A 27,958-nucleotide genomic window follows, 5' to 3' on the forward strand; every position below is an offset into this window, starting at 1 on the left:
TTTCAGACTTAGGGGAAGTAGCAGTTGAGAGGAAATGTGGCTGGAGTGCAGCTGTGTTCTCTTGCTGCCATGATAAACTGTTGAGCCCCCCCACCTCCCCAATATACTCTCATATCGGGGCACGAGGGTATCTAGGACACGTGTGGTCCGGTGGACACTGCTGATGGGAAAATCTCTGATCAGTAGCGTACAGGCGCATTCACACCCTGATGTGGTGCGCGCATAGGGACACACATCTCAAAGATCTCCAGGTACTGTACAAGGAAATTAACCTCTCCTTCCACTTCAGTTCTAGCGTTGATCTTATTTTACAAAATCAACAGTTTTGGTGCAGCAAGGTAGGAGAATTTAATTGAGGCTTTCTGGTTACAGTTTATACTTCTGTGATTTAATATAATTTCATAGTATCAAAATTTTTCCTTTAATTTCACTGCTGCTGTTTTTGTAATACATGTTAGAGAATTCCCCAATGAGATTCCTCAACGGCATTTTTTTTAATTCTTCATTTTATCTTGAGGGGAAAAAAAATATAGGCTTTTCTTCCCTTTTTTTGAAGTTAAGCTAAATAGCCTTTTTCTAATGGGTTTTAAAAGTAATCTGTTGTTTTGATATCCTGACAAGGATTGTATTTTTAATTAGGGCTTACTGTGGCCATTATCCATGTAGTCTAACGGAACTGTAGTGTCTCTAGTAGGCATAATTATTATTTTAAAAAACTTGGGGAAAATTGTTTTGCTTTGAAAATAAAGATATTGTCAGAGTCACAGGGCCTGGGCTACAGACATGCCAGATCTCGCAAATTGATCACGAGAGTCGCAATTTCTGTGTAAAATTAAGAGCTAGTCTACACTGGCAATGCTAAAGCGCTGCCGCAGGAGTGTTTTAACGTGCCTTGTGTGGTCGCGGCGCAGTGCTGGGAGAGAAAACCACCTCAATGGGGAGCGTAGCTCCCAGCGCTGGGAGCGCTGTTTCCAGTGGCGCTTTACAGCGCCTCAACTTGCTGCCTCAGGGGTGTTTTTTCACATCTCAAATGTCAGAATTAAATCCTAACATTTGAGAATGAGGCTTAATTTTACTTAGAAATACTGTCAGCCACCCTGGGCATGGCAACGGTTCCTGCTGTCAGTTTTCAGGGCTTTCTCAGTGAGCATGGGGTGGTGGAGCCAGGCTCCTGCAGTCAAGCCCCGGGCGACTTCTCCCCTACCAGCCTGGGAAGTGAGAGAGGAGACCCCACTGCAGCCTTCCCAGGCTTGGGGAAGATGAAGGACCCTAAGAAGCAGAGGTGAGGCCGGGAAGGCTGTACTACGGCAGGGGAGGCTGTATTGATGATAGATTCTGAGCAGATGGGTAAGTGCTGAAAGGGTGAACTGAGGGTGGTGAGAGTCGCTAGGATAGGGAGGCTGAACCGATGGGGTGGTGATAGGGGCTGGGGGACTGAACTAGGGGGGTTGGGTGGGGACAGAACTGATGGGATCTGTGGGACAGAATTATTTGCTGGCAGGAGACAAATGTGGGGGTGAGCGCTCCTGCAGCAGGGGCCAAAATCATTTGCTGGCAGGAGACAAATGTGGGGGTGAGCGCTCCTGCAGCAGGGGCCAAAATCACCTTGTACAGTACATGGGGAGTGGGCAACGCTAATTGTCACGTGCACACACCCTGGGGATGGGCAAGGGGAGCTCAAAAATCAATAGACTGACCTAAAAAAACAAATGTCATGATCTTTGGGCCAATCTCTTGATTTTTGGGGGTCCAACTCATGATTTTCAATCTCTTGAAGTTGGCAGTACTGGGTCTATGTCCCAGCTGGTAACCAGTCTCTTGGGAGCGACCTTTTAGCAGGCCTGACTCCAAGGACCCACACAGGTTCCACGGGGCAGGCCCAGGGCCTCCAAGACTGGGCCTTTGGCACCAGCCACTCTATGGCTTTCTGCAGCAAATCCAGCCAAGCCATAATCCTGTGGGAGGTTTTGTATTGTACCCCTCAGTATTTGCAACTACACAGGTCACCTTTCCAGAACAAGGTAGCCATTTTATTAGTCACCTGGCCACAGAATCTGAAAGTCCTTAGGTCAGCACAGAGAGGCAAAAATTAAGCTGTAGTCCATCCTGGTCAGCCCAGTGCCATGGTGACGCAGCCAACCTGTAAAGGACTCCATTTCTGGCTCGCTCCCTCTGTCTCCCACAAGTATTTTCTTTTTGTGAATACAGACTAACACGGCTATTACTCTGAAACCTGTCTCCCTTTGTCTCCTCAGGTCTGTGCCCCTGAGTTCCTCCAAAAGGGCTGCCCTTTTCCAGTCACCTCATGCCTTGTTCTCCAACTCAGTTTGTATATCCCACCTGCTGGGGTTTCCTCTTTTTAGGTGTTCATTGTTCAGTCCTTTGGGGCTTTCCTTTGTCATGCTGGACTCTGTTGATTTGGGTTGGTTTGAGTTCTTTAATGACCCTCTTCATTCCACCCAGACAGCAAGGTGACGTTAACACACCTACTGTCTTCTGTGCTGTTCTAGGGGCAATGTTAACGCTTTTGCACCCACATCGTAGCAATGCAGAGGGAAACAGAGGCACGTTTAGGATTCTTAAAAGTGTTACAGATTATTCCCACTTTGTCACAGTTACAAGTAGTGAATATTGGTTAGTAGTTTGCAGGTGCTTATTAGCATGGTAGAAAAAATCAGGCTTGTATTAATTATGTCCTGATAGATGTTGTTAATTGTTGGGAAGAGTGCCCTTCTAGTCATTATTTTTAATGACTGCAGCATCATTAAGAAACATTTACTTGTTCTATATAAATCTCCCATAGTGACACAGCTACTACCTCATTAACTTGGTTCAAAGATTGCTGTAAACCAAATGCTATACGGTGGGTGTGGTAGTAGATTGTTTGTTTCACAGGGTAGGCTCATTTTATTCAGAGTTGACCCTAGCTTAATTCTCAAGAGGGTTTGTGAAAAGGCCGCTAAGCATTTTCTACCAATTACAATGTTGAAACAGTGTAGAAAACTGTCATCTTATACATGCTTTGAGCCAAGCTAATTAGAAAGCTTCCACAGATGAGCGCTTCTTTTTGAAAGTATTTTCTATTTCAATAATGAGAGAGGGAACTGATGAATAACTAAGTTTGAAGACCTTTACCGTTTTGAGTGACCTAATTTGCAAAATAAGTGAAGCTCATTGCAGACATTTAGCACTTCTTATGGCATCTGATATCTTAAGTATAAATAAAACATTTGCCAGTTGAATGTAATGGTCTGTGAATTGCTGGTTTGGGGTTGTCTGAAAACAAACTCCTTGTTTGTAAAACTGTTTGGCCTTGAGGCAGGGCAACTTGATTAGATAAAGATGTATGTTCTTTATCTGTAGTAAATCCATTTATGTTATCCCACTAATTAGAGTTAAGTTTTACCAGATGGTATGGTGGCTGGTACCTTTATGAATAAATACATAAAGCACAAAATAAGAAATCTTCAGTACTTAGGGATAACTTTATTCTGTAGGTAAAGGGTAATAGGTTTTGTACTGAAATAAATCCCCGTCATAATTACGTTTAGCTAAGCTGATATAAACATTCTGAAAGTGATACAAATATGTGCCCAGTATGCAGGGATACACTGTTGTTGTTTTTTTAAACTGTTTAGCCAAATATCTGAAAAGAATGCATAGACAAGTCCTTACTATGCTATTTTTAAGTTACAGTGAATGGTCCTCATTAGGGTTGATTTCAGAGGGTTTTTTAGTTAACTGAGCATTAAAAACTTCAATGGACTGTACTATAGGGACAGGTGGAGGGACAAGTGTGCCCCATCCCCACTTGGGGTGGGGCGGGGTAATTACTTCCCCGAGGTCATGTCCTTACAACCAGCCTTTGTCTTGCGGTGGTGAGGACTAATTGAAAAAGTCAATATGGCCGCTCTCCTCTCAAGGTTGGGTGGCCCAGTGGCCAGAGTCAACTACAGTGGTCCTTGCGTTCAGGGCAGCGCGGCCTAGTGGCCAGAGGCAATATCACAGCCTCCAGACACGGGGCAGAACATTTCCTTCTGTCCCCATATTCCTAGTCCTGTCTTTCCATCTTTGTTCCCTCCCTAAAATGTAATCAGGTGTGGTATGCTTTTAGTTAAAAGATTAATTTAGGAGGGGCTGGGATTCCTCTCAGTTTGTACAAAGTGAAACAAAAATGTATCAGGTTTCAGAGTGATAGCCATGTTAGTCTGTATCAGCAAAAACAATGAGGAGTCTTTGTGGTACCTTACAGACTAACAAATTTATTTGGGCATAAGCTTTCGTGGGCTAAAACCCACTTCATCAGATGCATGGAGTAAAAAATACAGTAAGCAGTGTGTGTGTGTTATACCAATAAAATAAAAACCAGCAGGATCTTATTAAAGGGGAAAAGGCAAAATACCACATTTATTGTGAATACAGAAAGAATCATAGTAAGCAGTTAGTTATAGCTATAACATTCCATTCAATTTCATATTTATTCACACATTCATTCATACACACACACACACACACACACAGGTTTTGCAAGGTTGTTATCTTAGTTACCAGCCTTAGAGTTGCTCATGCCAAGCCACTGGGCAGGTGGCCTGGACATGAGGAGGGAGCAGGGCCTTTTCAGATGCTCGTCTGATGCTCCTGGAAGTTGGTTTGCAGAATGAGACCCCAAAGTTCTCACTTTCTAGAGTCTGTTTTTATAGGAATTTCTTCCTATGCCAATCTATGGGAATTGCTTCATCATGCTGTTGCTGAATCAGTCAGCAGATAGCACATTCCTGACGGCTCCGTGCTGCTAGATGTTATCTTGTTCTTTGGTTCTCCCATTCTTGAGGCTGTTGGGTGGACTCCAGTCTGCCCTCTGGGGGTCCTCTGGTTATTTCCACTTGACGCCTTCTTCAGCCCATGGATACTGGATTCTTAGGCTGGCACCTCCCTGATCATTCAGTTATTACCCACACCAAGCATCCATCCACATACATCCTCTGTCTCTATTTTAATCACAATTGTTAATACAACAAAAGGGCGGGGAGTCTCTGGGTGCTATTTCTGTTGTTACAGAGTATTGCTTTGAGTCTCTCTCTGTGTGAATTGCTTTGAGAACAGACTCTGTCTTAGAATGTACTAACGCAATTAGCAGCTTGCAGGTTTCACACATAGAGGGAGAGAAACAGTACCAAAAACCGGGAGACCTCTTAATTAGTAGTACCCTGGAATTTAAACTATGGGGAATCAAACTCATTTGTGATTTTGATACAGAGCTTCTTTAATATGATCCAACATAATGTGTGTGTGTGTTGTGTGTGTGTGTGTGTGTGTATATATATATATATATTTATACACACACACACGCATACAGCACATGAAAAGATGGGAGTTGCCTTACTAAGTGGTGGGTCAGTGCTAATGAGGCCAATTCAGTTAAGGTGGAAGTGGCCTATTCTCAACAGTTGACAAGAAGGGATGAATATCAAGAGTGGGAAAATTACTTTTGTCGTGCTAACGAGGCCAATGCAATCCAGGTGGACGTCGGCCATTTCCACTCCCAGTCTATATTCAGGCCTAATTTGATGGTGTCCAGTTTGCAAATTAATTCCAGTTCTGCAGTTTCTCGTTGGAGTCTGTTTTTGACTTTTTTTTGTTGAAGAATTGCCACTTTTAAGTCTGTTATTGAGTGTCCAGGGAGATTGAAGTGCTCTCCTACTCGTTTTTGGATGTTACAATTCTTGATGTCTGATTTGTGTCCATTTATTCTTTTGCATAGAGACTGTCTGGTTTTATATATATATGCTGGCACATGATGGCATATATCACATTGGTAGATGTGCAGGTGAACGAGCCCTTAATGGTGTGGCTGATGCAGATAGGTCCTATGATGGTGTCCCTTGAATAGATATGCAGACAGAGTTGACAGCTGGGTTTGTTGCAGGGATTGATTCCTGGGTAAGTGTTTTTGCTGTGTGGTGTGTAGTTGCTGGCGAGTATTTGCTTCATGTTGGGGGGCTGTCTGTAAGCGAGGACTGGCCTGTCTCCCAAGGTCTGTGAGAGTGAGGAATCGTCCTTCAGGATAGGTTGTAGATCCTTGATGCTGCGCTGGAGAGGTTTTAGTTGGGGGCTGAAGGTGATGGCTACTGGTGTTCTGTTACTTTCTTTGTTGGGCCTGTCCTGTAGTAGGTGACTTCTGGGTACCCTTCTGATTCTGTCAATCTGTCACTAATTCTGGGGATAGATCTTTTTTAACCTACAGGTGAGGAGAGGGGTTAGGGAGTCAAAGGGTATAATTCCCTTAAAAGCAAATTTCCATTTCAGCAATTTAATGACCCCATTTTCTTTCTTTTTTTATTTTTATTTTTTTCAGTACTTTTGTCTTATGTACATCTTGAACAGTGACTCTCAAACTTTTTACTCTTGACCCCTTTCACATAGCAAGTCTCTGAGTGCAACCCCCCTTATAAATTAAAAACACTTTTTTATATATTTAACACCATTATAAATGCTGGAGGCAAAGCAGGGTTTGGGGTCAAGGTTGACCCCTCGCAATCCCCCATGTAATAACCTCGTGACCCCCTGAGGGGTCCCGATCCCCAGTTTGAGAACCCGTGATCTTGAAGCTTTCCTGCCATCTTTATTGCTGGCAAACAGTTTTAATTTTGGGGGGTGGGATTCATGTTAACATCTAAATTTTCTCCATCAAAGGCTGAGCCTTGTTTCTTTTTCATAGCTGAAAATGTATGTATAAAAATAGCATGTCTTATTAGGATCATGTACCTAAGACTAGCAACCCTCACCTGGCAAAGGAGAAGTCTCTCTATTCCATAAAAATCTTGTTAAAATTAATGGCAGGTAGGAAATGTCCATAAAACACAGTAAGCTAAAAGAAATGAGGCTATCTTTCTGCTCCCCTGTGTTTTTATAAGTTTAATTAATGGACTACAGAACGAAGCTTTTGCAACTCTGCATTAGGAAGAATAACTGAAGTCTAGTGGCTCTCCTAGCTCATTTGCTTCCTTCATGCCCTCTAACATGTTTTATTGTTGAAATAAACCTTTGAACACTGTTTACCTGTGTAACTAAAGATAAAGTGAATAAATACAAGATTTTATTTCTTTCCATGTTAAAATATGTCAATACAAGTAGATTATCAAATTCTCACTACTTTTGTAAATGCAAAAAATTTCTAGCCCACATAAAGTATTAGCTGCTTGCTAAACAAATCAGAGGCTAAACTCTGCTTTCTTGCACCAATGTAAGTCCAAAATAATTCAGCAGTGCTTGGGGTGAGAATAGAATTTGGCCTTGAAACTTCCTCAGAGAAGTGCAAACATTGTTTAAAAGGTTTTAATAGATTAATTGTAAAAGCCCTGAAAACTTGAGTTTGTAATGAGAAATACTGATAGATGCTTAATTATAATGGTTCTATATGGGCATACATCTTACATTTTTAAGTATTTTGGATGTTTATAAAGGCACAATTTAGGTTGACAGGTCACCTTCCTATCAGTTAATAGAATGTCATTCATCACTTATAGGAGTTTTCTTCATGTTCTGTTGATAAACCATTCTGTATTAATTTTTTTCCCTCCTACAGCCTGGCTTTGTGGTATCATTTCTATCACTGTCATTAGCCTGCTCTCCTTGCTAGGCGTGATCTTGATACCCATCATTAACCAAGGGTGCTTCAAATTCCTTCTAACCTTCCTGGTTGCTCTGGCCGTTGGAACACTGAGTGGAGATGCTCTACTCCATCTGTTGCCACATGTAAGTACCATTCCACTCCCACACCAGGGACTTCAGGTTTTAAAATTCCCAGAGGACTATTCAACATGAACATCAACAGTTAAAGCATTGATTATTTGTTATGTTCATTGATTGAGCTGTAGATTGGGACCGTAAAGGAAATTTTAAAGCAGCGTTTCTTTAAGTTAATTTGACCTCTGTGTGTTTCTTAAAAAACATGGGAGTGTTAAAACTACTGAAGTATCAAGAGTGTGCTGAATTTTTCAATACATGTGGTAAATGTTGTAGAGCTCCTATTTTCGTTTCCTCTTGAAACTTCTGTTCTCAGAAATTTTGGAAAGGTACTTCAGGAGGATTCTGGTTTGAAAACCCCTGAGGGAGGGTCACAAGCTACCAGTTCCCAACTGAATATTTTTGTGTGTGTGTGTGCTTTTAGTAACAAGGATGTAAACCTGGTTTTGGATGTTTTTTGTTATAAACTGTGCCCCATCCTTCTTTTGTTTGGTTTATATATTGTAGAAAACCTAACTCCGCGGGAGTATTACCAGGAAATGTCTCTTAAATCCAAGGAAATGGGGTTTTAATGAGTTGCAGTACATTGACATTTATTTGAAGGGAGAGAATGGAGAGAATGTATTCTATGAACTTCCTTGGTTTCCTTGGGCATAATTCTTTTGCCCTAGACTATAAAGTTCACTTATTGTTTATTTTGCATAATCCATGATATACATGTTCTAGGGATGTATGTGTTGACAGAGTTTGGAAGTGTGTTTTGGGTTAGAGCTAAAGTTGTTGGATTGTTATTCTTTCTACTAACAATGCAGGAACTGTAAAGATAATTGACTTTTGTATGTTAACTGGTTATTTTTAGCTTAGTTAATGAGCAGGGCCAGATTCTCATTTGTAGTTAGTTTCCTTCACACCTGAGTGGTACAAAGGAACTGAAGTCTGTCCATCTAACTGCCATGTTGAAACCTCTCTGGGGGAATGTTTCTATTGATAGCCATTGAAGGCAGGTCTTTCAGTGAAACAGTTATAATATTTGATGGACCTTTTTTGAAGGAAAGAGACTTTATTTTTTTTAATGGGTTTTTGATAGGTGTTGGGGGTTTTTTTTTTTTGGTTTTGTTTGTTTGTTTGTTTGTTTTGGCAGCACAACATCACATGTCATATGGACCTGAAGTCACTCCAGTTTACTGAAATTGAAAATTCACGTTGTGGCTTTTTTTTCCTTTCCTAATAGTCGCAAGGAGGCCATAACCACAGTCACCACGAGGACCGCGGTCATATTCACGAAAACAGGCATTCTCATGGACATTCCCATGGGCATGGAACAGGAACTGAAAGGTTTCTGGAAAAATACGATGCAGTATTGAAAGGGCTCGTAGCTCTTGCAGGCATTTATCTTTTGTTCATCATTGAACACTGTATAAGAATGTTTAAGCACTACAACAAACAAAAGGTATGTGCCACGTTTTCTCATTCTGTATGTCATCATTTAAGATAATACTTGGGAAAATTGCATCCTATAAAAAACCCAAAGATTTTCTTAGGAAGATAAATTCTTAAACACTCTACTTGAAAAGTACTCTGCATGGTGCAGTTTGAAAGTTTTGTAAAAACTATTAGCTGTTACTCACCTATTTTCATTCTGGTTAGTAGCGTGTGAAAAACTTGACTGGGCCCTTTACTGTAAGGGGTTGCTTTTCAAGCTGTAAATGACTCTGTTCTCGTCCACAAGATGTGGATCTCTTGAATTGTCTCCTGCACGTAACAGTCATAGTAGACTAGCAACTAGCCAAGATGATGACTGAGGAGTTCTTAAGCAAGTAAGGATCACCGCACGTTGTTCCAGTAGCAGGTGATCTGCTTGCGAAAATGTGAACTGAAATATCTGGAACATTCGGATACTATAGTAATAGGGGCCAGATATGTACCTAGGTAAATAGGCTAACTTAAGTGACAGGCTGTCTTATTTTAAGAGGAGATATTACTGGCACATTCAGCTGAGGGAGCTGTACTCCTTGTAGAGTGTATTCAGTTCATATGGTAAGTGACTTGCCTGACCATAACATGGTGGTGTACAAAATTATGAGTCCATTTACAAGTCCTCTGAATCATTAGGAATTTCTCTCCGTAAGAAAATATAAAGAATTACAGACCTTACATTTAAAACTTGAGTAGCACTCTTTCTATAACTCTCTTCATCTAAAAAGGATTTGGTTTCCTCTCATCATACTTTTTCACATGAAGGGCATTTCTGAGCAAATATGGCAGAAGGGGATGAAAGTGGAATATACTGAAGGGGTTGTGCCACCACCTGCCCTGCAACCTTGGGTTCCTCACAATTCTCCGTGTCTGTAGCTTCCAACATGAGCCTCTCACAAACAGTGTGTCTGTGTATAGCCACAGCCCTGGTCCAGCAATTGTGACCCCAGCAGCCTGTCAGCCACACACCAGCCACACTGGCTTCCAGCAGCCTTGATTACTACCTCCAGGGTAATCCAACACACTCCGAGTCCTGGATTTTCCCCCAAAACATGTATTCTGCACTGCCCAGTTCTTTCCTGGACAGATATTAGAGGTCCATTGCCCCTATAAGGGGTCAGTGTAAAAGTTTGCTGCTTTAATTGGAGTTACCAAACAATTCAGTTTAAACACAACGCTGAATTTGTTTTGATTAAAGAATAAAACAGGTTTATTTAACTGTAAAGATATAGATTTTTAAGTGAGTACAGGTATAAGGCATTGAGGTCAGAAATGGTTACAAGAGAAATAAAGATAAAACACTTCTTAGCAACTGAAACTTAACAAACTAGACTTGGTTCAAGATAAAATTCTTACCACATGTTCCCAGCAGCATAGCTTACCAGATTCTCAAGTCAGGATCTGCTCTCAAAGTCCAAAGGGCTGGTTTCTTTGTCTTCTGAAATGAAAGAGTGAGAGAGGGATAGAAAGAGAGAATGCTTGGGGTGTTTTTGCCCTTCACTTTTGTAGTTCAGTAACCCTTTGAAATGGATCAAGTTCCTGTCTGCTGTAGGGGCGGAGACATGGAGTCTTGTGGTGAAAGAGGTTCCATGTTGTCTTCTAAAATGCTGATTGATCTGTTCCTGCTCCCCTTCCTTGCCAAGGAATAGGTGATTGTCTGTAAACTTTTGACACCTGGTTAGAGGCATCAGCTTGTCTTTTGTCTTTGAGAAACAGGTTTACGCCCTCCCCAGACTTGTCTAGTAAACACATTTCCATCACAATTTCATGTTATGTTCACAACTTTACATATAATGTTGCAACAGACATTTCAATATGATATTGACCAGCAAGTTATTAGTTTTCAAGTGATACTTCACAAGGTGTATTTTGTACAGAGATTATTTAAAATTGCATGTAGGGTGTTAATATAGGGTGCAGGGATTTACATACATCTTCCACTAAGATTAATTAAATCCTCCAAACTGGTGTGGAAAACCTGTGGTCCTAGCCTGTAGTGTTGGTCATAAAGCACACCAAACAGGAAGGGAACAAATTTTCTTCATTAAATGCAAATTTAAAACGTGAACAAGTTAAATGAATCTAACAGTTCTGTATGGGAAGTGTCTCTTGGCTAATACAACAGGCATTGATGATGTATTCTGTGTATGAATGGTGCTAATTTAGGAAATTATACATTATTTGATTATGTAGATCTGTGGTCTATCGCTGAAAATTCCCATAATCTGTAGCAGTGATGATCTTCTTGAATATCTGAAATTCTGTAGTTTTGAGAACCATATCCAAAGATAATCTTACTGAATATTAAAGTAATATGTATGACAAAACTATGGTGAACCTTCCTTTCCTTTCAGTTTTGCTACAAACTAGGCACTGACAGTTATCTGTTTCAGTCTAAACAGAAGTGGTGCAAGAAAAAACAGAAGACTGAAGAATCACCAATTGGAAGGAAGCTTTCAGAACACAAACTGAATAATAGGCCAGATGCTGACTGGCTTCAGCTCAAACCCCTGGCAGGTAGACATGAATGCTGAGAATTTGTCCTTGCCATTTAAGACTCCGAGCAAAGAGAGTCATGGCATGTAACCTATGGTTTTGTATGTTAGCACTTCCTCTCTGTAAATCTGTGTTAATAAGACTGGCATTACCTAATTAGCTGTCCTCATATAAGACTGCAAGCCCCAACTGTAGTTATAGAAGCACTGAAACACTCTGCTGTGAGAGCCTTGCTGTGTTAGATGGCTTTCCTTTCTTTTAATAGAAAATGGGAATTTGGCTTCTAAGAAAAAAAAAATTTCTTTTCACTTAATTGGCAGCATGCTGATTTAGACAAATGGGTTTGAAACCATCCAGTAAATCTCCCCCACCACCTCATAATAAAAACAAAACCATTATTTTGTTTAACTGTAGAGCCTACAGCTTTTTGAATTGCCATAGCAGTAAGGATCATTCCACTTAGATTAAGGTCCGTCTCTTGAAATAGTCTCAAAATAATGTGTCAAACGGTTTGTCCAGTAATTTTGTCTGTCTGCATAAACTGAATTAAGAAAATGTCAAAGAACTTTTAAGAGTTGCTTAACTTTGATTTTGAAATAATGGATTATCGTCTTGGCCAGTGTGAAATAACCCTTATTATGTTTATCTATTTATCATTCCTGAGACACCCCTCCCCCTCCCCCCAGCTAGATCACTTTATCACTTCGACCTGAGCTGACACCAGCAAACTTATTGAACCTGGAACATGCTAAATACTTCCCAGCGTTTAGTTCACTTTTTTCCTTGTTCTTTGTTGTTGGGGCTTCCAAGTAAAAAGTAGTTCTGGCATGCCTATAAAACTAGTCATACTGATGTACTACATTGTGAAACAAGCGCATATTTGTACTGCACCTTTCTTATAACTTTAAAGAGCTGCCATGTTCAGACACAGAGGTTGCTGCACTCCAGTGCTGGTTGGATGACCTGTGTGTGCGCATGCATACAGAAGTAACCAGGTTAAGTTTTCAGTGTACTTTGGCCTCAGTCTTTGGCCTGTAAGAGATTTTTATTACTCTATTCTTGACATATTTTTTTTCTGCTTTTTAGCTCTGCTAAAACATGAGCTTTGTCTAATTATGTCAGTAGCAAATTATCAGGTACAAGCTAGGTCAGGCTGAAAGTGGCTCTGTGTACTGCAGATGACTTGTTGTACAGAGCAGTTGCATTGCATTTGAAATTTCTGCATGACCTGCAAACATTCCACAGTAAATAATGCAACAAAAGAGAATTTTGTTACTCCAGCTGCATGTGGAAACAGTGATCTTTAGCTTGGGAAGTGTTGGCATGTTTAGTAGGCTTTTCTGTTTTCTTCTTCTGTTTTAGCAAAGCAGTTGAATATCTGAAAACATTAATATGCAATGGCATGCTTGCTGGTGGTTTCTTACTAAAGAATTAATGCACCATGTCTCTTTCTCTGGCTTTAATACAGGTGCAGATGACTCAGTTGTATCTGAAGATCGACTTAATGAAACTGAACTAACTGATCTAGATGGCCAGCTGGAATCCCCTCCTAAAAATTTTCTGTCTGTTGAAGATGGAAACAACATACACCATTCTCACAATGATGTCTCTCACTCTGTTCACGACCATGATCTTCATGATACAGAATATGATGACAACCATGGAGAGGATAAAATAGCTAGGAAACATAACCATCACTGGCATCACAAACATTCCCATCATTCTCATGGTCACTGCCATTCTGGAAAGGACCTGAAAGATACTGGGATTGCTAATATAGCTTGGATGGTAATTATGGGAGATGGCATCCACAATTTTAGCGATGGTTTAGCGATAGGTAAGTAAATACAAGGTGTTGAGTATATTCTCTATGGCTGTACCTGTCATAGGTAATTTTGGTAAAATTTCCCACTGGTGAAGCTCTATGGGTAACAGTAATATCAGGAGGATTAGTACAGATGAGGCTCCAGGTGGCCACTAGCATTTTGTTTAATCTTGCGCAGAGCAGGTCTAAGTACCTTGGTGTTTAAAAATGCCAGCAGCTGTGGTATAAGCCTTGTCTACGCTAATTTCAGAAAGGGGAACTACTCAAAAATGAGGAATCTAGCTAAATGGCAATTAGAAGGTACAGTCATAAAAGTGAAATGCCTGCAAGCTGCATGGAAACTTTAAAACACCATAATAAAGGCTCAAATTAAATGTATACCCCAAATTAAAAAACATAGAGGACTCTTGTTAGTTTCTACACTACAGTGGTACTCCCAATGACGTAAGTTGCCCATTACATTGACTTAATAACTCCACCTTTGTGAGAGGCATAGCACTTACATCGATGTAGTTAGGGCAACTCTGTGTCCGTGTAGACACTTTGTTACTTACATCATTGTTAGCTGTCAGCCCCATGTGAGGCTGATAGCTGGGTCCACGTGCTCTCCCCCCCCCCCCCCCCACCTGCCCTGAAGCTGACAGCCTGAGCTGTCAGGTGAGTGCTGGGCTCACAGCTGAATACCTGTGACCCCTGGTGCTGACAGCCCAAGCTGTTAGCCAGGTGCTGGGCTCACAGCTGGAATTCCCCCCTGCCCGGGACCTGACAGCCCAAGCTGTGAGCCTTGCACAGGGCTCAGTTTCACAGCAGGAAGCCTACCAGCAGTGAAATTGATGTTCTTGTCAGTTTCACAGCTGCTATTGTTTCATGTTTTGTCTCCTGCTCTTGCTATGGGGGCGGGGTACCAGCTGTGAGCCTGGTGTCACATTGACAGCCAGGGCTGGAGAGGATATGTTAAATAGCAGCTGTAAAACTGACAAGAATGTCAGTTTCATTGCTGGTAGGCTCCCTGCTGTGAAATTGAGCCCCATGCTAGGCTCACATCTCTATCAGTCCTGGGGTGGGGCTCTAGCTGTAAGCCCCCTTTGGATGTCAGTGCCCATACTCCGGCTGTCAGTACCCCACAATGCTCCACTTCAGTCCATGTAGGCACTTCTGGTGAGAACACGCACCACCAGCAGAAGAAGGGTAGTGTGGACGCCAACAGCTGAATTAATTGCTGTGGTGGCTGTAGGTTGACCTAACTTAAGTCGACCTAATTTTGTAGTGTAGACAAGCCTCTAGAGAGAGAAACTGGAACAGAAGTAAGCAGCTTTTGTGGCATTTTGGGTTCTGTTATAGCATCTTCCATCCAGATTCACCCAGAGCTTACCAGTGTCTTTGGAAGTAGAAAGTGCACTGTTCTGAATATTTCACATGGGAATAAAAATGAGGGAAAGGACTATCCAAAGTACAGCTTATTAGAGATGATTGCTGGGCTGGTTTTCTTAACACTAGGTGGCATTGTAGTGCAATAGATTCTGACTAAGTGAGCTTTGGTGTGGGTTGGGGAACATACTTGCCCACTAGATGAGCAGTGAACCAAGCTACTCATATGGCTCTCAGATAATCACTTCAAAAAGTGCTGCAATTGGGGCTGGCAACTAAACCCTGAAAAACGTATCCTGCAGTTAGACCCAAAAAACCGTATTCTTTGCTGATGTCTTCATTGTGCTCCTGGAGAGATGAGAGATCAATAGAGTCATAGAGTTTAAAGACGGAAGAGATTGTATAATCTGACACTCTGTATATCACAGACCATTAAATTGCACCCAGTTTCCCCTATATTGAGTCCAATAACTTGTTAGGCTTCCTTTCTGGAAAATATGTTTATCCAATCTTCAATTGAAGACATAAAGAGATGGAAAATCCACCACTTCCTCTGTGCAGTGTTTAATCATCCTCACTATTTTAAAAACCTGTGACTGATTTCTAATTTGAATTTATCTGGCTTCAGCTTCCAGCCATTGGTTCTTGTTATGCCTTTCTTTGCTAGATTAGAGAACTCTTTAGTACCTGTTTGTTTTTTCCCTGTGATGGTATTAATACACTAATCAACCACTTCAAAATCTTCTAATGGATAAGCTAAACAGATTGCTGTTTTAATTCTCTCACTGTTAGGCATTTTTTCCAGGCCTCAAATCATTTGTGTGATTCTTATCTGTCCCCTTTCCAATTTTTCATCAACCTTTTTTTGAAAATGTGGACACCAGACCTGCATGTGGTATTCCAGCATCAGTCTGACCACTGCCATATACAGAGCTACAAACCACATCCTGCTCACTACTCCCCCTTTTATACATAGTCATCATTTACCATTCTGCCAGTCTGTGTTAGCCGCAGATTTTATCAGCAGTGATTTTCTATTTACTTTCGGATCATTGATGAAAATGTTGATTAACATATTCATACATAGTACTCATCCTGGCAAAACCTCACCAGAAACACCCCCTTTCAATAATTCCTCATTGAAAACTGTTTTTGAGATCCGTCAGTTAGTGAGTTCTTAATCCCTTTAATGTGTGCTCTGTTGGTATTGTATAGTTCTGTTTGTTAATCAGAATGTTGTGTGTTACTAAGTCAAATACCTTACAAAAGTCAAAGTATATTACTTCTATGCAGTTACCTATATCAAGCAAACTAGTAATCTCATCCAAGAATGAAGTTGTTTGTTGGACAAGTCCTATTTTCCGTAAAATCTTATTTACTGACATTACTTATATTCCTATTCTCTAATACTTTATCAACTGAATCCCATATCATTTCCATTATTTTGCCTGGGATTGTCCTCAGTTATTGTTGGACTGGAAAGTACTTAATCATCCTCCTATGATATAAGAACATCTTTCTGCTTCTTTCCAAATACGGAACAGACTTATTTATTAATTGCTTCTGCCTCTCCTGCTTCATTATTTACAAGTTTACCATTTCCATTGAGTAATGGGCCTTCACCATTGCTAGAATTTCCTAATATACTTTAACAATTCCTTATTGTCTAGCTCTGGCAGCTAAGGACTTTTCCCTGGTCTCCTTAGGCCTGGTCTACCCTTTGGGGTGGGGGATATCAACCTAAGATATACAACTTCAGCTACAAGAATAGCGTAGCTGATGTCAACATATCTTAGGTCGACTTACCTTGCGTCCTCACGGCTCGGCGTCGACTGCCGCCATTCCCCCGTCGACTCCGCTTCCGCCTCTCGCCGCGGTGGAGTACAGGAGTCGACAGCAGAGCGATCAGGGATCGATTTATCGCGTCTACACTAGTCCCTTATACATTTTCTGCACTTCTTAACTTCTGATTTACATTGATCGCTATCCATTCCCCCCACCCCCCTCCTTTTTCCATTGGTTCTAGAGTGCTTTTTTGTTTCTAATTTATGTCATTGCTCCTTTGCTGTAATAGGGTTGTCTTTTAGCTGAAGTACTCTTGGCCTTCAGCTCCCGACCAAGGGCCCTGAATTGTTCTATAATTTGGAGCAGTGGTTCTCAACCATGGATACCTGTACCCCTGGGGATACGCAGAGATCTTCCGGGGGTACATCAACTCATCTAGACATTTGCCTAGTTTTACAACAGTCTGCGTAAGAAGCACTGGCAAAGTCAATACAAACTAAAATTTCATACAGATAATGACTTGGTTTATACTACTCTATATACTATATGCTGAAGTGTAAGTACAATATTTATATTCCAATTGATTTATTTTATAATTATATAGTAAAAGTGAGAAAATAAGCAATTTTTCAGTATAGGGTGCTATGAAACTTGTTCATTTTTATGTCTGATTTTGTAAGCAAGCAGTTTAAGTGCGGTGACAGTTGGGGGTACACAATACAAATCAGACTTCTGAAAGGGGTACTGTAGTCTGGAAAGGTTGAGAACCACTGATTTGGGTAGTTCTGTGAGGTGCCAAGTCAATGTGTAACATCAGCAGTGGAGATTTTCTGGATGACTTCATAATCCCATCCAATTTTGTGGTTGCATTTCATATTTTCATTCCCTGGAGACAGCACACCATTCTTTTTTGTCCTTGGGTCCCTTCATAAATTCTCTGTCTGCTCTTCTTAATATGGAGTTGCTGATGACAATTGTTTGCCTTAAGATGGCTGAACAGTCTCTGATAGTACTTGCTTCATACTGCAAGAAAAATCACCAGGTACATCTCCTGTAGCTTTCTTTTCCATTCATCCAGAGCTACATTCTCTGATAGTTGACTCACCGAATAACTGATAACAATTTGATGCTTCTGGCTGGGTTGTACGACTCGTCCCCACCCCCTGCAGGTTCCAAATTGTCAGTCTGCTCTGGTTTCTATTCTCTCCAGTTGTCTTATCACTGATCCTTTCCCTTGTGGCATATCTGACCACAAATTCCAAATATGGTTGCCCGAGCAGTCTTTTTTCCCCTCTGATGTGCAGCGTTAAAACTTGCACTACCGGACCATGTATTTTCTAGTCCAGTGTGGGAACAAATCTTGTCTTTCAGAAGAAAGGAGAACATGCACATCAAAGCAGATCACAACAGTTGTTCCATCCATTGTCTATATCTGCTACCTGATGTAGAGCCAGACCTAAACAGTAGGAGCTACGCTCCCTCCGAAACTCTCCTATTTTCCATTTCTGTATGCTTGCTCAGGAGTTTGCCTGGCAAGTGATTTATATTAAACCTCCTGGCTCAACCCTTGTTAATAGGGAGGAATTAGGTACTCAGACTTCAAACACTCTGTCTGTTCAAAGCCACCAACACAAACAGACTTGTCTCACCTGGCCTGATCACAACGTTCATGGAGAATAGACAAACAGACTGGATGCAGTACTCACTAAGTCCCTCTGCTTCCGAGCACAGGATCTGCAGCTAGGTGTTTGCTGCCAAAGGGTGGTTGTTTTTTTTGTTTGTTTGTTTTTTTTTAATAAGAGCAAGGAGAGGTGCACTAATAGGTGACCTTTAGCCCCTCATTAACAGCTGTTACTGCCAATATCGAAGTGTAGGGGCCAAAATCTGGAGAAGTCTCCTTTCTTATCTCCAGCCTCCTCCCAAAATAAGACCTGAGCTACACTAGCCATATTGTCCAAGATAAGGCACAAAAATTTTCCCGATGTAATGTAGTTGACCTAACTCTCATTTTAGATACAGCTCAGTTGATGGAAAAATTCTTCCTGCAGCCACCTCTCAAGGGAGTGGATTTACTATAGTGATGGAAAAAACCTTTCTGTTGCTGTAACAAGTGTCTACAGTGGCTTGGTTGCAGCACTCTAACTGTGCAGTTGTAGTGTTTGTATTGTACACACATAACCTAAATTAATATTGTTGTTGGTTGGTATCCAGGGGAAAAAGTAGTAAAGCAAGCAATAGCTCATGGATTAAATATTAGTATGAATTTCCAGTGTGGAAAGGAAGAACAGATAACTGGATTGTCCCTTTCACCCACTGTTATCACCTTTTGTGTGCTTTTCACATTCTTTAAAATGTAAAACTGGTGCAGTATGTTTCATGAGAATATAAACCCTTTGCCTCTTTCCAATTTGTTCTCAAGTCCATACCTTTTCCTAAAGATCTGTTTTTTCAGATGAACTGAGCAGCATGGCATGCAGCATAATGCCAATCCAGTAAGCTACAATGCTTTTGCACACACCTTTTACACACACTGAATACACACTACTAAGAACAAATATTTAAAATAATAGTCACATGTAGGCTGAAAAATATTAGAATCTCTGAAAAGGGAACTCTGTACATTACCTATCTATTGATGTTTAACGTAGCCAATAAAATTAAAATGCCATTATTTGCATCTTATTTTTCCAGGAGCAGCTTTTAGTGCCGGACTGACAGGAGGAATTAGTACATCTGTAGCAGTGTTTTGTCATGAGCTTCCCCATGAATTAGGTAATTAATTCTGTAAACTTCAAATGTAGATGTTTTTGGTCTCTTTGACATTGAATGAAAAGGTACTATATGAAAAATATATCCACAGGTTATCACAATAGTAATGAGAGTAAACAAAATGCAATGTGAAAACCATTAGGATGACCATTTACACCAGAAGAAACTCACATAGAGAACATGATTATAGTATGCCATTATTCAGTGTGTATAATCAGAACATTAATGTGTATTTTAGTAGGAATCTAGCGTCATCAGTATACGTTCCATTCTGTATGTGAAACTTTCAGAACGCATGTTATTAGAATGTTCTTACTGAATACATTTGAGTACGTTGTTGGTTGGTCATGTACTTGTGAATGTATTGTTCTGTCAGGGATAGGCATCTGTGAATTTCATTCAGCTTGGAGTCATAAGGAGGCTTACTGTATCCACAGCCAGTCAAGCCTGTTTGATATGGGGTCCTGCAAATAGAAGAGGTGTGCTGCATCACATTGCATATGGTGATACTAGAGAAAAAAATTGCATAGGCAAAAAGGAAAGTTTTATGAACATGACTTTTTAAACTGTAGCCATCTTGCTGCTGAACTGCTGTTTTGGCATGTGCTATGATGGGGAGTCGGTATGGATTATCAGGATCCATACAGTTCATAGTAGACTGAGTATATGGGAGAATATTTTGCTTCCTTGAAAATTAGGAGTTCCAGGCAGGTATGTGTATCTGAAATCCATTGGCACTAGGATAGAATTTTTAAAGCAGTTATTCTTTAAGGCTAGCGTTATCATCGCCATTTTACAGATATTTTTTCACAGCTCAATGTGGGTAGTGATATGTTACAGTCCACTTCTCCGTGACTATTTTCCCTTGCTGAATTACAGTTCTGCCATTTGCAGTCTTCTCCATCCCCTAGAAGTTTTGTAACTGGAAGACCTTTTGAGACACTGTTTTCTGAGGCCCTGGTTTCACTTCTAGAGATTTTTAAGACTCGGGGAAAGAATAAAATGATCATACCAGGAATTAAAAGAATGTTGGCAAGTTTTCTCTCTTTAAAATTATCCTTTTGTCTTTACTCTCTGTTCTTGCTTTCTCCAATACACCATACTTTTGTAGTAGAGGTCACTTCTAGTGTTTCAAACAAGCATATATCATGAGTGACGTGTCCAGCTAATGTCTGTTATTACCCAGAGAGGACCTAGCTAGGGGCTTGTTTGTGCTCCTCCAAGAGAGCAGTAAAGCCACAAAATACTTGTAAAGCTTTTAGAGATCTTTGGATGAAAACCACGATAGAAGTAAATCAGATTTAGCCTGCCACCGTCTCTCTGAGGCAGGTAAGAGATTACAGATGGGGTAATGCAGATGTTTTTAGTATTGGACAACAATGCTACACACAACAGTTTAGGACAAGAAGTGAAACTGCTGGAGAATTTAAGGAATTGGAATGTATGTTATTGGAGTTAGAATTTGTACAGGATAATGGAATTAATTTAGCACCTTGTCATAACCATACAGCTAAGGATAGCCTAGAATTCCTCCTTACTTGTAAGGGGTTAAGAAGCTCAAATAACCTGGTTGGCACCTGACCAAAAGGACCAATGGGGAAAGAAGATACTTTCAAATCTGGGGGGAAGGCTTTGTTTATGCTTTTGTTTTTGTGTTCTCTTGGGAAGCAGAGAAGCACTAGGTCAGAAAACTCCTTCTCCTGTAAACCATCCTAAAGTGAGTCTCAGTATTGCAAAAAGAGTAAGTAAATAAGGCAGGGCGCGTTAGATTACCTTTTGTTTTCATCTTGTGAATTTTCCCGGTGCTAAGAGGGAGGTTTATTCCTGTTTTTTGTAACTTTAAAGTTTTGCCTAGAGGGGAATCCTCTGTGTTTTGAATCTGATTACCCTGTAAGTTACCTTCCATCCTGATTTTACAGAGGTGCTTCTTTTACTTTTGTTCTTTATTATAAAGTTCTGTTTTTTTAAAGAATCTGGTTTACCTTTTTGGTTGGTATGTTATTCTCAAGCCTTCCCAGGAAGGGGGTGTAGGACTTGGGAGGATATTTTGTGGGAATAGGAATTCCAAGTGGTCCTTTCCCTGATTCTTTGTCTAAATCACTTGGTGGTGGCAGCGTACTGTCCAAGGACAAAGGATTTGTGCCTTGGGGAATTTTTTAACCTAAGCTGGTAGAAATTAGTTCCTGGCCAATGGGAGTGCGGAACCAGTGCTTGGGGCAGCACGCGGAACCCTGTGGGCCCCCCTGCCTAGGAGCCAGACCTGCTGCTGACTGCTTCCGGGGCACAGTGCGGTGTCAGAACAGGTAAGGACTAGCCTGCCTTAGTCAGGCAGGACCACCGACTGGGACTTTTAATGGCTGACCAGAGCCACGGTGACCCAGTGTCTTACATTCCATGACCCAGTAGTGGGTCGCGACCTGCAGTTTGAAAACCACTGCTGTAGGTAGCCTCCTCTTAGAGCCCCAGCTCTGATGGAGGTGGCAGGCAAAGGACCTATACTGAGTTTTAAAGGATCACTCACAATTGGTTTCAGGCAAGCTGAGAGAGTTGCAGTCAATATATGTTGCTTCTGTTGGTGCTCACTGTATGAGAGAGGAGACTTCTATATACACAGTTAAAAAGGTGGGTTAAAAATTAACAAGTACTTTTGACCTACTTTTAAAGAATAATACTGAACCATTCCACTCATGTTATTTACGACCATTACTTGAATACGTTAAGGCCAAGTTTACACTACAGACGTATATCGGCATAACTCTGGCACCGACGGAAAAATCCACACCCCTGAGCAATGTAATTATACTCACCTAACCCCCCCATGTAGACAAGCACTGTCTTCATCACAGAATCATAGAATATCAGGGTTGGAAGGGACCTCAGGAGGTCATCTAGTCCAACCCCCTGCTCAAAGCAGGACCAGTCCCCAACTAAATCATCCCAGCCAGGGCTTTGTCAAGCCTGACCTTAAAAACTTCTAAGGAAGGAGATTCCACCACCTCCCTAGGTAACGCATTCCAGTGTTTCACCACCATCTTAGTGAAAAAGTTTTTCCTAATATCCAACCTAGACCTTCCCCACTGCAACTTGAGACCATTACTCTTCGTTCTGTCATCTGCTACCACTGAGAACAGTCTAGATCCATCCTCTTTGGAACCCCCTTTCAGGTAGTTGAAAGCAGCTGTCAAATCTCCCCTCATTCTTCTCTTCTGCAGACTAAACAATCCCAGTTCCCTCAGCCTCTCCTCATAAGTCATGTGTTCCAGACCCCTAATCATTTTTGTTGCCCTCCGCTGGACATTTTCCAATTTTTCCACATCCTTCTTGTAGTGTGGGGCCCAAAACTGGACACAGTACTCCAGATGAGGCCTCACCAATGTCGAATAGAGGGGAACGATCACGTCACTCAATCTGCTGGCAGTGCCCCCTACTTATACATCCCAAAATGCCATTGGCCTTCTTGGCAACAAGGGCAGACTGTTGACTCATATCCAGCTTCTCATCCACTGTAACCCCTAGCTCCTTTTCTGCAGAACTGCTGTCTAGCCATTCGGTCCCTAGTCTGTAGCGGTGCATGGGATTCTTCCTTTCCGAGAGGCGGTAGCTATGTCGATGGGAGACTGACAGGAAAAGCTCTCCAGTTCACCTAGGAGTGTCTCCACTAAAGTGCTACCATGGCATAGATGCACTGGTGCAGCTGTGCCACTGTAGTGCTGCATGTGAAGACAAGCCCAAAATTAGAAACTTTAATCCCAAGTGGATTGAATCACTTAACCGGCTGTTTCCACCCTCTTCTGCTCAGCCTTCAGTTAATTTCTGTCTGTAGAAGGCTTTCGGTGATCTATGAGCATTGGTTGAAGTGAAATTTCCCATTCTTCTTTGAGTGCTTTTCACGACAGTTCCAGTCAGGTGTGCGCCAGTCGTTGGAAAGTTTTCCCTTAGCAGCACCCTTCGGGTTGGCCATGGAGCCCCCTGGAGTGGTGCCTTTATGACGCTCAATATATGACGCTGCCAACCCACCCCCTTCAGTTCCTTCTTACCGCCCATGACGGTTGTTGGAACGGCATTTGCTTGCCTCGCAAGTGCTTCCCTTAGCTTGTGCATTAGGTCTATAGTTTAGCGGTTTCAGTTTTTAGTTTATAGGTTTCATTTCTTAGTTTAGCACAGTTTATTATACTTTTGGTTAGGGACCATGGTTCCACTCTATTCTTTCCTTCCCTCGGCTCCGGGGCATGCCTTGGGGCCAAGGGTTTAAACCGTGTGGGACCTGTAGTAAGCCCATGCCAATTGGCAACTCCCACGATGCGTGCCTGAAGTGTCTGGGGGAAGAGCACCAAACAGATGTGCAAAATTTGCAGGTCCTTTCGACCCAGGACGAAAAAAGAGAGGGCTTCTGTCTGAAACAGCTTTTGATGGAGTCTGCTCTCCATCCTCAACCTGTGTTGGAGCGCGGGGTCCCGGGGCTGAGCGAATCAGTGTGCAGCGCTCTGGCCTCAGTGCGCGATATGGCACCAAGAAGAGTCCAGAGACCCTCAGCACGCCTCCCCGGCACCGCAGACTATCTGGCACTATTCCCACTTGCCGGTACTGAACAAGCGGAAGAAAACTGACAGAGGCCGCTCACAGAGGCCGAAGGTGTCTCAGCTTCTGGGTGCATCCTGGGAAGGAGCACTCAGCGCTCAAGGGTTAAGAGTCGGCACCAATGACTTCAGTTCCCGGGGGGGGACCCCTGAGTCCAGCCCCCCGTGACTCCCTGCACAGGCAGTACCAGGAGGAGGAATTGGAGTTACCCTCCACCCCAGACACTTTCGAAGCTGCCTGGGAGTTGATAGAACTGGCGGCATCGCAACCCCTGGCGGTCAGGGACAAGCCTCCTATACCTCCATGCCCAGCGCCATCTAGAGGGAAGCCGGCTATGATGTGGCATTCTCCTGCACGGCACTGTTCTCGACACCGCTCACAATTGCTGAGGCACTGGCAGCCATCTCGAGACTCCTTACACTCCTCCTCGGCGCCGCCCAGGCAATCCAGATCTCCAGCATCGCTGGAACGGCACTGATCTCTGCCATCGCTGAAACCGCATCAATCGCCGGCACCGTTGGAGCACCGACGGAGTGGCACCAATCTCCAGCACCCAGCTCTCTGCGCCGATCCCCTGTGCAGTGTGGTCATTGTCCCTCGCCGTGGTCGTCCAGGTCCAGATTGGAGTCATCAGACTCAGAGATGGAATCATTCTACTCCCGCCACAGTGAGCACCGTTCCCTCAGACATAGAAGCGAGGCACCTGTAACTTGGCCTCCACACTTGCAGCCTCAGCCGCAATGACTTGGACCCCTTCGGCTTATCAGCAGGCCCAGGGTTCATTCTCCAGGGGCTCTTGTTCGGTTGTCTCCAAAACCAGAGCACCCCAACCACCTAGGGGTCGCCTGGCCCCTAAGGGATTGGATACAGCTACTTCCCATGAGTGGGCTTCCAGGTCATCACAGAGGTTGCTGCAGTGACAACACCAGTTGTGGACCAGGCTACCATCGCTGCAACGAGGGTCAGCCCACGGGTCTCCAATATCAACCAGGAGGAGGCCAGAGAGGTTGAGGGACAAGAGGACCCCGTGCCACCTCTAGCCTCTTCGTCCTCCTCCCCTGATGAGGCAATGGCAGGGGCCTCAGCTTCTGGACCTCCACAATAGACCATAGGGCATACCAGGACCTCCTGCACAGGATTGCCCGTGACATGGGGTTGAAGGCAGAGGAGATTATCGAACCTGAGGACCCTATCGTCGATATCCTAACGCCAGAGGCCCCATCCAGGGCTCTCTGCCCCGATCAAAACTATACAGAGCAATGTGAAAAGGCTCTGGCAGACCCCGGCATCCATCCTTCCCCCACTGCAAGGGGTGTCGAATGCAAGTACTTTGTCTCGTCCAAGGATATGAGTACTTGTTTTCTCATCCGCAGCCGTGTTCCCTGGTGGTCACCACAGTTAATGAGAAAGAAAGACAGGGGCCAACTCCGAAGTCAAAGGAGTCAAAATGGTTAGACCTATTCAGTAGGAGTGTCTATTCAACTGCGGGCCTGTAGCTGACAATAGCTAGTCGACAAGCTATCCTTAGCAGATACAACTTCAACTCATGGGCCTCGATGTTGAAGTTTAAGTAGCTTATACCATTGGACTCCAGAGCCGAATTTACGGCTATCATTGAAGAAGGTTAGTCGGTGGTGAGAACCTCCCTTCAAGCTTCCCTGGATGCGGCAGACTCTGGTCATAAGAAGGGGTGCATGGCTGCAGGCGTCTGGTCTACCTGCAGTAGTGCAGCAAGCCCTGCAGGACCTTCGGTTCAAGGGTGCAGGGTTATTCTCAGACCACACTGATTCTAAGCTGCACAATTTAAAGGACTCCTGGGCAACGATGAAGCCTCTGAGGATGCATACCCCAGCACCCCAGTGAAAACATTTCAAGTCCCAACAGCAACAGTCCTACCCTCCTCATCCTAGACAAGACTTTTTTTTTTTTAACAGACAGAAGGCTAGAAATTCTAAGTGCAAACCACCCCACTCCCAGTCAGGGCAAGGCCAGGGCCCGACCAAGCCATCGTCAGGCTCAAAGCAGGCCTTTTGAAAGTGCACCCGAGGACGGTGTACATGCCATGGCACCGGATCGTCCCCCTTTTTGAATTGCCTATTCCACTTCTATCGTGCATGGTCCCAAATAACATCGGACCGCTGGGTTCTGTGCACAATAGAGGTGGGATATTCTCATGCAGTACCCGACCACTGCGATGCGGGGTTGTCTGGCCTTCCTCAGCCACATGGTAGCCTGCACTTATGTGGTCAGGCATGCCAGACTCAGAGTCAGGCCACTCCAAGCGTGGCTTTCTTCTGTATATTCCCCAAGGCGTGACAGGCTGGACTCAGTACTTCCGTTGCCACAAGAAGTACTCCAGTCCCTCCAGTGGTGGCGCGAACCCCGTACAGTGTGTGTGAGGGAGTTTCTTTCAACAGCCGACCTTGACCCTAGTACGGACACATCATGGTCGGGTTGGGGGGCACACCTGGAGGACTTCCTGACGCAGGGGCTATGGTCGCAAGACGAGCTCTCTCTTCATGTCAATATCGGGGAGCTCAGAGTGGTACGATTGGTGTGTCAACCGTTCCTGTCCATACTGCAAGTCCAGTTCATGGCAGTGACAGACAACACCACTGCCATGTTTTACATCAACAAGCAGAGGGGAGTATGTTCCTCTCCACTATGTCAAGAAGCCCCTCAACTTCAAGCCTAGTGCATAGCCCACTCCATTCACCTGGAGGCATCTTATCTCCCAGGAGTGCAGAGCGAGCAGACCACCTTAGCAGATCATTCTTTAATCACAAGTGGTCCATCTGACCGGATGTCATACACTCCATCTTCCAAAGGTGGGGATTTCCCCAGGTCAACCTGTTTGCCACCAGGAACAACAGGAAATGCCCAATGTTCTGCTCCTTTCAGAACCACAGACCGGGCTCCTCCTCAGACACGTTTCTACTACCCTGAGGAGACCACCTCATGTATGTCTTCCCACCAGTCCCTCTTGTGCACAGGGTACTGCTCCAGATCTGCAGAGACCAGGTGAGGGTAATCCTCCTTGCTCCAGCTTGGTACACCACGCTTTTGGTGCTGTCAGTGGACGACCCAATCTCTCTACCACTCTGCCCCAACCTAATCACACAGGACCATGGTTGCCTTCAGCACCCAGACCTTCAGTCCCTCCATCTCACGGCCTGGAAGCTTCATGGTTAAATCCAACGGCGCTCCTGTGCTGGAGTCCTGTCAGGAACGTCCTTCTCGGACGAGCAGCAGGAAACCATCCACCAGCAGAGTCGCTTATTTAGCTAAGTGGAAAAGGTTCACCTGCTGGTGTGAGGAGTATCATGCACCTCCCCTACAGGCATCATGTCTACTCATCTTAGAGTACCTCCTACACCTGAAACAACAAGGCCTTGCACCATCCTCTATTAAAGTAAACCTCGCGGCCATCTCGGCCATCCATCCATTCCATATTCGCAAATCCCATGGTGGGGCGTTTCTTGAAGGGGCTGAAAAGGTTATACCCACATGTTCGTCAGCCAGTACCCGTGTGAGACCTTAACCTGGTATTATCCATTGTGACAAAGTTCTGTCCTTGCCTCCATGGGTCCCGCGTGTCCTGGCGGATTTCGCTAGCCTCAGAGGCTCACTGTGACCCTCCACGTAACCCTTCTTTCTCTAGAGACAATGGTCACAGTCTACTGAGCCATTTTCATCATAAGCCAGCGAGGGAGGTGAGGAGAAGTTATCCTTCCTTGCACAGTCTCTGTTGTCTCCCAGTCTCAGTGATTAATCAGGGGGCAAAGGTGCAAAGTTCTTAATTGGCCCCAGGTGTCTTAATTTACCTGGAGCAGCTTCCATTTCACTTAACCTGGTACCAGGGATTTGTTTAGCCTGGAGCTAATATATCTATCTCCCACTAACCAATTTATTTGA

The 27,958-nt window shown here is 43.3% G+C and overlaps 1 protein-coding gene across 7 annotated transcripts in view; it reads left to right on the top strand.

Annotated features, from left to right (window-relative positions):
• The window catches only part of SLC39A10 (solute carrier family 39 member 10), a 77,875-nt gene that overhangs the window by 25,868 nt on the left and 24,049 nt on the right, over positions 1 to 27,958 (top strand). For 4 of the 7 annotated variants that reach the window (XM_037913206.2, XM_037913202.2, XM_037913203.2 and 1 more), the window contains 5 exons: positions 7,586 to 7,755; positions 8,978 to 9,196; positions 11,577 to 11,739; positions 13,187 to 13,555; positions 19,388 to 19,468. In XM_037913206.2, the coding sequence (XP_037769134.1) occupies positions 7,586 to 7,755; positions 8,978 to 9,196; positions 11,577 to 11,739; positions 13,187 to 13,555; positions 19,388 to 19,468 (1,002 nt within the window). The remainder of the gene's footprint in view (positions 1 to 7,585; positions 7,756 to 8,977; positions 9,197 to 11,576; positions 11,740 to 13,186; positions 13,556 to 19,387; positions 19,469 to 27,958) is intronic. The other 3 variants (XM_043525902.1, XM_037913205.2, XM_043525901.1) reach the window with 1 other exon arrangement.

This window comes from Chelonia mydas, chromosome 11, assembly GCF_015237465.2.
Source record: "Chelonia mydas isolate rCheMyd1 chromosome 11, rCheMyd1.pri.v2, whole genome shotgun sequence".
NCBI lineage: Eukaryota > Metazoa > Chordata > Testudines > Cheloniidae > Chelonia > Chelonia mydas.